Genomic DNA, 16030 nt, shown 5'->3' on the forward strand with positions numbered 1-16030 from the left:
GAATATGGAAGACAGGGGTCAGATGCAGATCTGGGGATCAGTATTATCACCAGATGGATGGGAAAAAGGAGTGGTAATCTGCAGAGCCTGGATGGTAACTAATCGTCCTGAATCCACTATTTTGAATGTACAGGATGTATGCAAACGGTATCTGGTCATTGCATCGACTGCCAAACCGTTGAATGCCATACCATTGAAAACAATGCTCGAAAAAAAGCTTTGAATTCATTTTTTTTAAATAAAAATGGGTCTTAAAGGTTAAAAAAATGGGGTTGGGGAGAATACCCCCATTAAAAAACTTTTTATTTTTAAATGCATTTGATGCTTTTTCTGATGCTTTTTTTCAATGGTATTGCATTAGGCGGTTTGGCTGTCGATGTATAGACTATGAACCATGCAAACCACCGCGGCCAAAACATTTGAAACTATTGTCATGGGTCGAAGACAGAGGAGGACCCCTGCAAATAGTGCCTTTGGAAAGCTCAAAGTTGTGTTTCAGAAGAATGGCACAAGGAAAGTTGGAGAAAATCAGAATTGCGATCGTATCTTTGATACATTAGGAATGGTGCATGGAACAGCAGTGATCATGGATCACTATTGGGCTTGCGGATCCAAAGCATACATAAGGCTACCTAAAGTTTGGGAAGGAATCTGCACACTTGTGAATGTCCATGTCCCAGCATTGGTGATTCCAAAAAGTGATCTGAACCTTGACAGTTTTCCAAAAGCAGATGCTCACCTGAGGAAGGAGAGATCTCTGGAACTTATGAAGAGGATGAAAAGGGAGAATTACTTTTCAGTAAAATCAATCGAAGCCTTTGATGCTATCACATTTGAGCACAGACTGTTCAGTCAGACGTCATCAGTATTTTCATTAATCTTTCTACCAGCAATCTAGGTTGGAGCAAATACCAAATGGTTACAGATAACCAGATGGGAATTGCTGCAGACAATCAACACTACCATAAAAGGATTCAATGCAATCAGAAAAAAGAGAAGAGCTATAAGACTGATGACACTGCAGAACAGATATGTCTTGGACATGATCACAGCTATGGATGGATGTGTTTGTGCAAAAATCGGAGAATCATGTTGCACGTTCATACCTTCTCACGATGACTAGAATGGTACCTTGACAGAGGCCATAGATATGATGACAAAACTCCATTGCCAGATGATAGACAAAGTAGAAGACATTGCTGATGACAGCTGGTTTGTAAATCTTTTCTCTTGGGTTCCACAATGGACAATGGCAGACATGTTCAAGTTCCTTAGAGCCTTATTAGTGTTGGTGATGCTTGGATTCTGTGTGATGAAGATAATAATCTCACAGTGCAAGAAGGCAGGAAAGAAAGCAATAGGGATGAAGATCATGATCGATGTTGAACTAGTATGGAAGCCCAAAGATCTGACTGATGAAGAAATCGGGGACTTTCTGAAGGCCAGCATCCATGCACCTGAGGGAACGAAGTTCCTGTATCCAAAGGATCATAGGAAATATGAGGTAAAATGGATTTACTGCAGTCCAAGTGGACAGTGCATGCTCATTACATGGAATAAGGATGAGCATGTGAAATCAGCCGGATGCCTGAAGGGAGTCATAAAGATATGGATCCCTAAGAAGCATTGCTTCAAAACAGGATGTCTAGAGATAAAGGATGATGTGAGAGTGGTTGATGAATCACTCAGAGGGGGGAGTGTAGAGGAGGAGCCAAGTACCCCCACTCCAACTGCCCTGCCTCCATTACCTATTGAATGGCAATTGAAGTATATTATGTATACAGAACAGTTGAACCTGCAAAGAGCAGAGCGTGGGCTCTGTGCAGTACCCATAAGAATACCCATACCTACAAGAATCTAGAAAGCAAGATACCCATTGAGAAAACCATACCTACATTTAAGACAATATGATGGCCATTTGAATGAAATCCCTGAAGATGACGCATGAAGGCGAATTGTGATGCCATACAAACTGAATTGACACCCATATAAGAGATAAACAGACCAGAGAATGCAGACAATCTATGAAATATTAAGATGAAGTAAGGATAAGTGACATCTTGGGATCAAGGTGAAGAAGCTTATGCCACAGACCTAATGAAGATAGTTAGTTTAAACATGTACAGATGCTACAGAAACACAAGCAGCAAAATAATCATGAAGCTACCCACATGCTTTTAAATGGATATATTGCGGCAGGCGCCAATATATACATATATAGATACATATGGATCAGTAAAGGATTGATGATTCCACTACGTTATGAAGCAGGAAGGCCTCATTTCAGTGTCGCAGTTAAGAAAAGCAATTGAATTAAACAGAATAAAAGCTCAGCTGAGGAGTTGACAGAGTCAAGAAAGCCAAGGGCCCTCATTCCGAGGTTGGTGCTGGTCATGGGGCTATTAGCGCCATGACCAGCACCAATACCGGTACCGCCACCGACTTGGTGGTATGGGGATTTACCGGTCCAGTCCAACCTTGGCGGGACCGGTAAGTCCCCATTTGAAAAGCCATTCCCCATTCCCATATGAGCCCCCATAGGGCTCAATGGGAAGGGGGAAGGCGTCAATAACGGTACCGTAAATTGCGGTACCGTTATTATTGACCCGGTACCCCTTTGTGGGTCCCGTTGTTAATGCCTGGTAAAACCAGGCATTAAGGGAGGGACCTGCAAAGGGACCTCGGAATAGGGCGCAAAGGGATTACTGGCACCGGTGTCATTACCGGTGCCTGGTATCCCTTTGCGCCCAGGTCGTAATGACCCCCCAAAGTCTTATCAAACTGGAATGGGCTGACATTGGATACAATTAGTGTGAAAGAACAGAGGCTGCTGTTCATAAAGGTCAAGCAAAAACAAAAGACGCCAGAGGACTATTGGAGAATAAAATCAAATAAACTAAAAGCTTGATTTCATGGTGTCCAGTCATGTGGTAGAAGGAAGTTGGACGGTCGAGGTGGTCACACCTACGCACGGAGGCTGGCTGGTGCCCATACTCCCTGAAATTCTAGGAGCACAGTACAAACTAAATGCCAATATTCAAAGTAATAATTGACACTGAACCATTGAGGTGATGATGGATTGCTACAGTAATTGGTGGGAAGCTAGTGCTAAAACGAGCTCATCCGCACCTGGTTGTTCAGCCTGCGTGCTGCTAGATGTAGGTGGAAAAGTACTGACGTGGTTAGAAGCCAACCAATTGTAGAGGGCCACGTAATTAGGGGTCCTATATTTTGTGTAGCCAATGTGACGTTGTACATTTAGTGACGTTCATAGTGGCCATTTTGAGGGGAGGGCTTAGTTGCCCCACCTGATGTTAATTATCCTACCAACTTCCTCCACTGTTCTATACAGATATAGAACTCTTACCTTGACATGCACATATACCCAATCACACCCTCCATTAGGTTTTTGTAGTTTGCCATGTAGGATGATGTTGGTAATGACGCAGGTCAAAATGTCCGTGATGACTAATTTTGGGTATAAAAGCCTAGATTTTTATGAAGTATTGAGAGTAAGAAGATCGAGTGATTGCTGATGTTCTTTGTGCTCCCCTTTTTATAGATATGTTAATAATATGGACTCACTGTGCCAAACTATTGAGTCGTCTTTATTATTTATGTATGAATAAAATCTGCATCCCATCCATCTTCAGGGTATAGCTACTCATCTTAAAGGGCTGTCTGAGAGAACACCCAGCTACCTTTCTCTGCCTGCAGCTTCAAAGGCTCTCTGGTGTGCTGCCCACTAGTGTGAGCAGGCCCTTGTGATGGATTTGCCTCTTTGAAGCAATGCTCTCAGGAGATCTCCAGCTGGGAGATCCCAGGATTGTCAAGGGAGGAGTTAACCTTCCTTTCAGAGAGTCAACAGAGGCATACATCCTGTTTTTTGTCTCATTCACTGGAATGCAGTCAAGTAGGTGTTTGAAATCCACAAAGCCTCCCATAGCTGGACTGACACTGGTGTGAATCCAATTTAATATGACTTTAATAATTATGCAATTATCAGCCATCATACAAAAATGCAGGCTTATATTTCCAGATTACCATGCTGCCAGATGATAGTTTCAATATTATCATGGATTCAGAACAGAGGTGAAAATATACATGTCACATCTGCACTGCAGTGATTTTGCTGTCACAGCAGCTTTCATCAGGGTGCCTGTGATCTCCTCTGAACCTGCGTTGAGCCACAGGAGAGCAGGTGCTGCAGATCAGGAGACTGATGCAGCAGGGTGCATGTATACACTATGCTTTTGGCATGGGATTTATGAAAGGGTTGTCTGATTAACAGACCACCCTTCCGAGATTAATTAGCAACATTATTTTATTGTTAATAAAGATAATCTCAGGATATTTCACCATCAGCAGATGGCAACCCTTCTCAGTGGAATCAGATTTTTGCATACATGTGTTTAGGGCTTGCTGTTATTTTACTTTGCATAATTGAATGTGAGTTTTCTATGCTATTTGAGCACCATTGAATCTAATGTAGCCTATATGCACTAAAACAATGTAATGGACTCTGAACATTCCATGGTCCCAATGAAATACAGTATTGCCTCCTAAATGGCCTGAGAGGAATGGAACTATGCTGTGTTAATTGCTCAGAAACAAATCAGGATGTGTTGTGATCATTAGACATAATGCACCCAAACTTGCTGTGCTCAATGGTGGAAATTAAATGTAGTTTTGTTTTGCTAATTAAGTATGGTAGTGTAAAGAATTGCCATTTGGCAAGGGTGCAAGGTCCTGGCTTTTTTTATTTTTTATTTAAAAAAAGAATGATCGGGGTAATTCCATCTCAAAAAGGGATAATCTGCCAAAAAGCATTGTGCACTCATGCCCTCATGCCCTGACACATCAGTAGTCTGATCCTTGGAACCTGCTCTACTTGTGGCACTGAGCAGGTTCCAAGGTCACAGGATGCCCAATTGACAGCCTCAGAGACATCCAAGCCTCCTGAGGCAGCATTTAAGATATGTACCCCTGAACCCAAAGCTATGATGATAATGAGTCAGTTGCCCATTCTGGTGGCAGGGTAAACTCTAAATAAAGGTTATGCCTACAATCAGTCATCGTCCAAGGTGCTACTTCTGATCACGATTGCCACATTCCAATTGATATCACACATATGTCCGGTCCTGTGAGCCTGCTCCGCTGTGGAAGGTGATGTGTATTCTGGTTAGCCGGGTGTAAACTGTCAAATTGCAGGACAAAAACCTGGAGGGCTGGGCCTCCTCGTTGATCTCTTTGAGAGGACAGGTAACACCCTCCACTCAAGAAAGCTGCAAGGCAGGGAGCTGTCCTGGGCCCGGGAATCAAGGGAGCACACCCATTCAAAAAGGGGAACCTCATACTAGGGTACTGCATGTCTAAAGGCCGTTGATCTCAATAAGAAGGGAAGGGGGTGGGATCATGATAAGCAGGAGGACTCTGGTCAAGGAAAGGGGGCTTCCACCATCTTGCTTTTCACTGTTTCTCTCTTTCCTGTCCCCTCACCTTCCTCTGGTGTAAAGCACATCAGAAGGGCAAAGTCCACTCCATTCAAGAGCAAGAATTGCACCACTAAGGCAGGCCATCTTCAGTCTAATCTCCTGAGGACCTTCCACCCTTTCAGCAGATTCGCTCCATTCCTCTCAGATCCTTCAAGGCCGCAAATTTGTTCTGAAGAACTCACTGGACTTCCTTTGGGAGAGGTATACACTCCAAAGCCCTCAGCCTTAGGTGAAGACGCAATCATCCAGGAGAGAAGGAAGATCTGTCCCCTAACACTCCCAGGGCATATCAGGAGTAACCACTGCTGTCGATCAGGACCTAACACTTGCTGCCAGAATCTCTTAATCTGGGATAGCAGACCGGAAATGGAATCATCCTATCCTCAAGTCCCCCTTAGAGCGCTCAAAGCAATCAGAGGACTAGTTCAACCAAAGCATCCTGTTCACCACACTGAAACGGCTGCTCTGTGTTCACTGCACCTGGTACAAGAGGGAAGTCACTGGTGCTGGTTGCTGTGCTCCCCCATCCATCGAACATTGCTTGCACCTTTTGACCAGCTCGACACAGCATTTTGTCCGGAGGTTACAAACACGGCTCAGCTGCACCTGGTACAAGAGGGAAGTCACTGGTGCTGGTTGCTGTGCTCCCCCATCCATCGAACATTGCTTGCACCTTCAACCAGCTCGACACAGCATTGTGTCCGGAGGTTACAAACACGGCTCAGCCCACCTATCCCTTGAACGGCCGCCTCATTGATCGCACACCAACGCACCCAATATCACCACTTAGACGACCGTAGCCAACTGACTCAAACTGCTGGATCATCACTCATCGACTATCCCAGCGGCTAAAGCCTGACTCGGCCTGGCCAACTGTGAAGCGTTCCTGGGACGGTCCAACCTGCATCATTGAAGAGACACCATTCTACCACAGAAGCACCTGCATTCGCCCCTACTTGATGCCCACTTGCTGCCAGGGCCTCCACAATCCTATGTGCCTAAACTGTGCCTGATCAGCTTGTATCTTCATTCTACTCTGGCCCTGACTGTGTCTGCCCACCAAGAACTGAATCCATGTACTGTTGAATCTGGACTGCCCCCTCGGTCAACTTCCATAGGGACTGGTTCGGTCATGATTGCTCCCGTTTCTACAAGATATCCTTTTATGGTAGTACCTTAGCTACCACCCTTGGAACTATGCTCAGCGTGCTACTTTCTCCAGTCTGTTGCATCTTCTCTGTCCTTCCAATGGGGGTGGGTTTTTGTATAGTAATCTCTTTTTGTTATTCGTGCAGATGGTGTGTTTAATTGAAGTATGTGTATTTGTATAGAACACTAGCAGAAGTACCTGTTCTCCGAACAGGTTCTTTACAAACATGATAACACTAATTCTGTAAATCACGGTTCAGATTTGCTTATCACTTGATGTGCTTTGCACCCTGAAGAATGGGTGCGTGTGACTGGCTGACATACCCTGGAGCAGATGATGGGGGAGGCAAGAGTTGGTGTGCTGCTGCATACTGGGAACTTATGTGCTCTCTCCCCACCTGTCGCCTCACCCTGGCATGGTGCAGTTCATCATGGTGCAAATATCTAGGAAACCGTGCATGCTAGGGCCAGCACCTCAAGTTTTGTTCCTCATGTCGGGACTGACCCTTCCACCACCACATTGATGTTTCACCGATTTCAGGCAACCGTCTCATTTGTGAAGGTACTGAAATCTGGGGAAAGTGGTTGGGTGTCCAAATGTGATGTAGCCAGTAATGTCTGCAGGATCCTAACAGGTAACTATGCAAAATGCTGTTTAGATTGGTGAAACGGTTTGGAATTGTATAAGGAACAGCACTTCGCCAAGCCACAAACCCACAAACACATTTTGACTTGTGCTAAAATCCATGTAACAGGGAGGGGTGTCGAAAAGTCATGTAGGCAGTAATGTCCGGAAGGTCCTAACAGGTAATTATGCAAAATGTGGTGCAGATTGGGGAAACAGTGTGGAAATGTATAAGGAACAACTCTCCACCAAGCCAAAAACCCACAAACAAATGCTCACTTTTGTTGAAATGTAGGGGAAGGGGTGGGGTGTCCACATTTCATGTGTCCAGAAATGTCCGGAGGCTGCCAACAGGCAATATGTCAAATTTGGTACAGATTGGTGAAACTGTGTGGAATTGCATAAGGAACAACACTTTGCTGCAAATCCCCCCACAAACACACACATTTTCACTTTTATATATATAGATTGATGATTGATTGGACATTCCCTTTATTATGGACTGTGATACTGTGTTGTTTGGGTCACTACTGGTTCACCTTCACTCACCTCTTGACAGAGGCGTAGGCAGGGTAGGGCCTGAGGGGCGAGGCCCACCCAAAATCTGTAAATGCCCACTCAGCAGCGCTGTGTGGTTATTTACAGATATTTTTGTCAGTGCAGTGGGCCCAACTACATTAGCATCAGGCCCCATTTGCTAGACAATCCTGGCTACGCCTCTGCCTCTTGAGACTTTATACTTCCCTCGGCCCACATTACCACAAAAGGCAAAGGAGCTATATCTCTTAACAGTCCCTGTTTTACTTTTATGAATGTTTTGTCTTTAATTTTGTAGAAGTGTGAGGGCTGAGTGCAGCATTTTACCCCTACTCATCCAGTACTCCAGGGGAGCAGAATCCAATTTGTCACAAGTAGATCCTGAACATTCTGGACCAGCTGGACCAAATATATTCAGTCATTGTTATGCTAACTAGGCATGATGTAATCAGCCTTTGCTGTTCTTGATGCACATATCTTAATCATATTTGTTTGTGGTTACTGGGCATAATGAAGTCTAACATTGCATTGCACATTGGGCCTATTATAACTCATCATTCTGTACTGAGACTGGGCCTTATCGAATTTGGTCTTACTTTAGTAGTGGGGCATAATGGACGATGGTCTTGCAGTGCTAACTGGGCATACATACTGGTCATTCTGTGCTAGGTGGGTATAAAGTACACATGGCTTGCTATGATGGTAGAGAATAATGTGATCTGGTTGTTCTGTGATAACTGTCCAACATATACATAGGTTTTACTGTGCTAACTCTTAAAACAGTATCAGACAATGCTGTGGCAGCAAGGCAAAATGGAACCTGACCATGCTGTGCCAACTGTGATTTAGAGAATAGGTAACTACGGATGTGATTGGGGATAATATGCACTATCCATAATGTGCCACCTCAAAGTCATATAAACCAGACATGCGGTGCTGAGTCTGTTGTACACCAGCCATGCTGTACTGAATGGGAGTAATGGAGCTTGGTCACACTTAGCATACAATATGATGGCCATGCTCAGGCAGCTTGGCATAATTGAACCTGCCTTTAATGGGGTATTTTGACATCATGAAATCTGACTACGATGCCCTATATGGGAATACATCAAGCTGGCAATACATTTCCCGAAGACCGTAGTACTACATTGTGACCATAATGCGCGTGCATGGTGTGATAACTGGACAATGAGGGTAAGTTGCTTGGCATGATGTCTCAAAATATGACATTTAATGTGAGCACCTCGCACATGACGTCAGTGTCTGGCAATGCTGTGAATAGTGGCACTGTTTGAGTATTTGACTGGGGGTTGTGAAGTCACTACCAAACAGTGGTGTGATCTAATGGCAGCACACGGCAATGTTGTTTGAGGCACAGCATATCATAACAATACCTGACAAATGATGCCAGTACTTAGGCATATGCTGGCCATGCCTGGCAAATGCATCCACATTGCTTTTAAAAAAAAAAAACTAATATCTTTACGTGCTTGTTGGTTACTGGTTTGGTAGACAATGCAGCACGTCTCCGATAATGGCTGTTCGACTTCATATCCTCTCATGGGTATGTTAGGTTTGACATTTTTACAGAAGACGAGCTCACTTCTGCAAGAATGGAGATGTTCCAGCCAGAGGAGAACAACATGTGTTGCGGTTAACCAATGGGTAATCTGAACGTTTGGCAAGGTCAAGTGGGGTTCTCAAATATTGGGGTCCGAGTTTTAGTTATTCGGTTTGGACATTCCTAAAAACAATGATCACCTAGAGGTCCACGGGCCTCATTAACAGAGCGTTTTCCAATGGGATTATGCCATTATAAAACCCTTCTGAGAATCAGGCCCCAAGAGTAAACCATACCCTTCAATCGCACAGTCACTAGCACTTGTCGAACACTTGCAGTCACTAAAACTTGTCGAACACTTGCACACTGCGTACTTCACATTGTATACAACCCTAAAGCTGGCAATGAAAATAGCAGGAGTGTGGCACTCTTATTTCAGCCCACCGAACAGTTTAGTCCATCTAGAGGTGATAAACAGAATGAGGTCACTCACCAATGCACTCTGCTTTGGAAAACTGTCCGTCTGGAAGACACTCTATTATTCCACCTTTGTTTCCTTCTGGGGTGCCAAATTCACTGTGACATTCGTATGACGCAGTTGTCCCTTCTGTATATGTGGAGTCCTCGTACAAGATGTTCATATCATTTAAACTGACCTGGTCACATTTTCCTAAAAATTAGAATAGAAACGTTTTTGAAAATATTGGTTTTATATGCAAGTTTAAATTGGTCTTTCCAAATAAAGACAGTGTGCAACAGGTGCATTTGCTTAAATTATCGTATGATGAGCATCAAGGGCACAGGAAGACCAGTGAGTTCGCATGCTAATGCCCTTGGGAAAAGGCTCAGACTGGCTTCTAAGGAAATAAGGCAAATTCCGAACCAAAAACGCAAAATGCTAACGTGGACAAGTTTTTTTGGGTCAAAGAGGGCCACTTTTCTGGCCAATGTGGGCTAGTTTCATAAGTTACTTCACCATGTGGCTAGTAGTTTTAACCAGTGTTCCTGAATAAATATTCTTTAAAATTCCCAGTTTGCATCACATGTTATTAAAAACCTCCCCCTTTGGTACTACTCAAGGGATCTGTCACAAAAGGAATGAATTGCCATTTGCAACAGTGGGCCACTTTTTCATTGGTACCTGAGACAATTGTATGCCCGGCCACAGTCACCTCATATAATGGTGAGAAAGTGGAAAACCATGAGCAAGCAAGCGGAGCAAGGTAAGAGCGAGGATGCTGTCCTCTGACATCTCTGCTCTCCGCATCCTCTATAGCTCCTTGTATCCTGGTAACCAAAGCAATAAGGGCGGGGACACTGAAGAGAGAAAGGGGACTGGAAGGGGTTTCATACTCTAGTGACCTTCCCTACCCTGCAGCCGCTCCCCAGTCAAAGAGAGAGGCTAGGTTATCACACGAGGCACGGAGGAATACAAGGACACTATTCTCCATGGTCTCTGCGCTACCGCTGCCCTGCCCTGCACGCATACTCAGCAAGTTAACCAAGTCTTCAATACATTTGGGGCATGGGAGCGGAATTTCGCATCGCAGTCCATCTTGCACTGAGGAAAACCTGATGCTGCTCTCAGCATGATGAATTCAGGCCTTCCAGTGATTCGTGGAATACACGAATGAGACCTTACAGGGCTAACTGACACACGAGCACACTTGCAGGTGAATGAATACATCATGTACACATACAGAGCACTATCTGGTTCACAACCACTTTGGATATTCAGTTTCCTACAAGGTTTTTACAGATTCGTTCTTTATGTCATGCAGGCCACAAGCTAGCTGGCGTGGATAACCTGTCCTATTATGGACATTTGCTGGTCCATAGCGCCATCTTATGGCTGCAATATAAACTTTGGAAAACCTTTCTTTCAGTCCCTTTGATGATAGACACTTGCACAATCAGATTGTGGAGTGAAAAATGCAGTTGAATGCGATGAAGTTTCAAAAGCTTACATCTTATTTATTTAATGTTACATTTGTAAAGTGCACTTAACCCAGGGGCATTAAGGAACGGGTTATAGTACAGGTTTCGAGCAGGTTACAATACAGGTTTGAAAGCAGACATTCTTATATATACTCTAGGTGAAAAGCCAGGTTTTCAAATGTTTGCGAAAGACCAATAGGATTGTTTCCTCTCAGGGCCGGTGGTAGGGCGTTCCACCATTTTGAAATACACATGAGCTTGCTGTTAGAAAGGAGTTGTGAATCTTGGCATACAGAAGCAGTGTTTAACTCACACACACTTGCTGACTGTATTGGCTAAGTGGACGGCAAAGTGATTACCCAGTCTGCAGTCTACGTGTAGTGTAGCTTTTCCACTGGCCATTTTGCCCATGATCTGTGTGAGCACCCATCCCCTGCAGTTTAAACCTTGCAAGGTCCACAGAGGGAAAAGTGGCGATGCACATGGTCGCCGAGTATGCGCGTGCTGCAGGGCCCGGGCACCCGCGGTAGAATGTAGTCGGGGCTGAGCCTCCCTCCCGAGTCAGAGAGAAGAGACGCAGTATCAATGGCCCTTTGTTCCATCCATACTGTGTCTTTCTCTGGCCCGGGTAAAAGGTATTGTTTTGCTTCCGGTTTGCCCGTGTTTAAGGCAGGAGCAGCAGGCACACGGGACACAATGCCACCAGCCAAAGCAGAGAGCACCACGTTTGGAAAGCAGCAGCAACTGCAGCAGGTATGTTTTCTTTTTCCTTTACATTTTTGCTCTCTTTTTCCTTATCCCCCGCTACTTTTTGTTCTCCCCCCGACCGCTGTTATTTTATTTACCCAACACCCCTGTTCCCTTCCCCCACATCTACATCTGTGCATCCATTTCTAAAAATCGTTTTGGGTTGGGTATACTTCTACATCTGTGCACTCTGTACAATCTGATTGTGCAAGTGTCTATCATGTGCACTCCTCTTGGCAAGATTTTTAGTAATGGATGCACAGATGCAAAGCAAGAGGCTCTTGCTTTGCATCTGTCCCTCAATTTCTAAAAATCGTTTTGGGTTGGGTGTACCTCTATATCTGTGCACCCCTCTTGCTTTTCCTCCACTTTTAAAATCGTTTTGGGTTGGGTGTACTTATAGATCTGTGCAGCCCTGGGGTGCACAGATGTAGAGGTACGCACAACCTAAAATGATTTTTAAAATGGAGGCCCAGATGCAAAGCAAGAGCGGTGCACAGATGTAGAGGTAAAATAATTTTTTGCTTTGACTCCATTTTTATAAATCATTTTGCAATGGGTGCATTTCATCATCTGTGCACCCCTCTTGATTTGCCTCCATTTTTAAAATCGTTTTGGGTTGGGTGTACTTCTACAGCTAAGTACACCCAACCCAAAATGATTTTAAAACTGGAGGCACAGATGCAAAGCAAGAGGGGTGACGAGATGTAGAGGTAAAACTGTTTTGAGTTGGGTGTATTTGTACATCTGTGCACCCCTCTTGCTTTGCCACCATTTTTATAAATCGTTTTGGGTTGGGTGTATTTGTACATCTGTGCACCCCTCTTGATTTGCCTCCATTTTTAAAAATCGTTTTGGGTTGGGTGTATTTGTACATCTGTGCACCCCTCTTGCTTGGCCTCCATTATTAAAATCTTTTTGGGTTGGGTGCACTTCTAGATGTTGTAAGAGGATTCAATTCAACACTACAGCTAAGTCAATGCCTAGTCTGGGATACTGAATGGAAACCCTTATTGATATATCTTTATGTCCAGTTCATGAGTTCTGGATGACTACCCCTATATAACACCCCTCTCTTGGAATCCCCCTGACCCAACTGAGCCAAGAAGTAGTTCTGTTTTGCAAGTTTAAAAGGTTTATTTGAGAAAAATTAAACAATATATATATATCACACTTTTATGATAAATTAATAATTAATATCACACTTCAGAACATGAGCAGTTAACAACAATGGGTAATGTTCTACTAACAAACTGATTGGGTTACTCAGAAGTAGTATAAAGGATGAGGTAGCACGCTTGGGAATAGGAACAGAAGAATAAGGTGGTAGAGAATGCTTTATCTAGTTTCAGATGGATGCAATGTTGAATGAAAATGCAATACAGAAAATACTCAATATGATTTCAACAAAACAATGTAATCACTTTTCTCTGGCAATCCACTCCCCCCCCCTTATGCAATGTAAGGAAATGAAGAGGAGAGCACACAGTTCTTAGAAATGCAATCAAATGTAATTCAGTTCACCCCAGCAAGCTTAGACTACAGAAGTTTGGAACACAGGCCCAAAATGCTTTTATGTGTGCTGGCAATGAAGTGAGGAATATGCTGAAATGGTTTTAATTCCCTTCAGGAGCTTCAGGGTGAGTGGTATCTAGTTAATATGAGTTCAGGCTCACTCTAGCAATGATTCAGGGATGGTTCTTAAGAGGCAAACGAAATTTAGCAGTTCAGGCAAAAGCAGCTATCTTTTTACAAGTAAAGAAATCGGGCCAAATCACAAATCGCGGCAAAGTTCGTGAATGCGTGAATCGTGATTGCAGAGAAAGTATAAGGAGTAGGAAGTCGGTTCTAGGCTTGTTGGAAAGGTAAGAGTCTAAGTTTCTAGCACAAACGGTTACGGAGTTATGAACGATTTGGTGAAGGTTGTTGTTCGGATTTCAAATTTTTAAAGTTCAAAGCGACAGGTTACAGCTTTGCAGCTAGAAAATGACAGGTGACAGCTTTGAAAATGACAGGTGACAGTTAGGAGGCAGTTCTGGTTAGATTATAATAGTTTGGATTAGATTATTTTAACTAAGAGATTGGTTCTGCACAGTTCTGCTAGGTACTCACAATATATTTTTGAAATAGGCCTTGCCACGGATCTGGTCAGGTTTTGGACTGGACTCCGGTTCTGGTCTCGGCACTTCACAGTGATCTGGGTCAGCTCTCTGGTTCTGCTAACAGCGGTCTGGGTCACTCTGGATCTCTGGCCTCTGGTTCTGGATACTGCTCTGCTTTCTCTGGGTACAGCACTGCTTCTGGATCTTTCTGGCACAGGGTTTTAGGCCAAAATCAACAGCTGGGTCCGGCTGTGAATAGTCTGCAAATGATTTTTGGGCCTGCTGACAAATACCTTTGCTTGCAGTGGGCCTTCTTGGTTCAAAGTTCTGTAGTCTCTGTTTAGCTTGGAAGTCTAAGTGTAGGATCTCTGGATGTGAAGTCGTCGGTCAGCATGCTCCGCAGCAAATGGAATTGAATGTCTCTACCTGTCCCAGCAGTCTCTATTTATGTGTTTTGAAAGTGGGTGTGTGTGCAGCATCACTAGCCAGCCCCTCTCTCAACTGCCCATTGGTCAAGCTTTCCGCACTGCTTTGATTGGGGGAAGGAAATGTGTGTCATGGTGATGCTGTTTTATGGTCTGCAGAAAGGATACTCCCCTGTCAAATTGCACACAAATCTATATTTGACCCAAATACATATTTGCACAGGTACACATTTGTTTAAAATTACATGCACCCATCACATATCACATGAAGTATACTCTGTTCAAACTCTGATGTTTCTAAGAGCTTGCATTCAGAAACGGCAACATTTTGCATTTTTTAACTGGTTTTGCAATATTGGTCTTTCACCAAAAACTACACACATATACACGGCCTTTCCATACATACTCCAGTAAATTCCCATGTCTCTAGCCCAAACACAGAGTCTGCAGTATCCATAAATAGCGGGGTTTTGCCCCAGAACATCACACAAATTGGAGTTTGGGCTTGAATCGAAGGTACATTTTTTAAATTAAGGCTCTCAAAGTTATACATTCCTGTCATTTGATTACAAAGAGTTATCAGTGTTTCCGTAAAACATATATTTTGCCTTCAATTCAGTTCTCAGAGTGTTGGAGTCCACCTCCAAGACTTGGGTGGGTCAGTGATCACATGTGTCTTCTGCTGGGAGCTCTTTGTGTACAGTCAACAGTCAACATCAGCATATTCTATTCAAGTGCAAGAGCCTATTGTGTGGTCTCCAGGAGGCTGCCAGCCAGTCTGCCTTCTATCAATCAAAAGGTCATGTGCGATTCTGACTCCTGGTGTGAATCTCTGGAGGTGAGAGGTTTCCCAGCCTTTGGCCTGTTAATTAAATCAGATTGTCTTCTGGGAACAGCATGCGGTTAAGATTTTAATTAACTCCCAGCCTTTGATGTAAAGGCCTCTCCTGCAACTCCTGACATGCAGTTTCCCTGTCAGAGTTTAGACCGCCAGCGCCGCCCTCAGTCAAAAGCGGGTACTGCATGCATTTTTTTGGATCAGTCTTGAATTCAAGCATTTCAAACAAGAGATATTACATGGAAGTATATTGTCCAGGTTCAACAAATGGCATTGGTGTAGTTCTGCAGTAAAATAATTTTGTGCCCATAAATTAGCCATGTTTGACCTGAAGAAAACGAATTCCCAACAGTTATGGGTTGCTTTTGGCAATCAGCATTGCCCCTTTTACAATGGTTTTAGGCTCTGTGCCCTTCTGTGCTCACAACATAGGCAAAAATGGGTGGCACCTTGGGTGACCATCTTGGTGTGCGCACAAACTGCGTGGTTCTCCTGGATTCTGGCGCACATGTGGGCTTTTTGGCCATCTTGGATTTTCTAAGCCCACAGCACCAAATGTTGCTGCATGATAGCTCAAACGTGGGTCAGGACACCCAACAAAGCCCCCCACCCG

General features: G+C 44.0%; 1 protein-coding gene across 3 annotated transcripts in view; it reads right to left on the reverse strand.

The window, feature by feature from the left end:
* LOC138537920 (coagulation factor XIII B chain-like) overlaps positions 1-16030 on the reverse strand; it is a 656126-nt gene that overhangs the window by 338444 nt on the left and 301652 nt on the right. For all 3 annotated transcript variants that reach the window (XM_069641489.1, XM_069641490.1, XM_069641491.1), the window contains one exon: positions 9861-10037. In XM_069641489.1, the coding sequence (XP_069497590.1) occupies positions 9861-10037 (177 nt within the window). The remainder of the gene's footprint in view (positions 1-9860; positions 10038-16030) is intronic.

Source organism: Ambystoma mexicanum, chromosome 1q (genome assembly GCF_040938575.1).
Source record: "Ambystoma mexicanum isolate Mex_15411 chromosome 1q, UKY_AmexF1_1, whole genome shotgun sequence".
Classification (NCBI taxonomy): Eukaryota; Metazoa; Chordata; class Amphibia; order Caudata; family Ambystomatidae; genus Ambystoma; species Ambystoma mexicanum.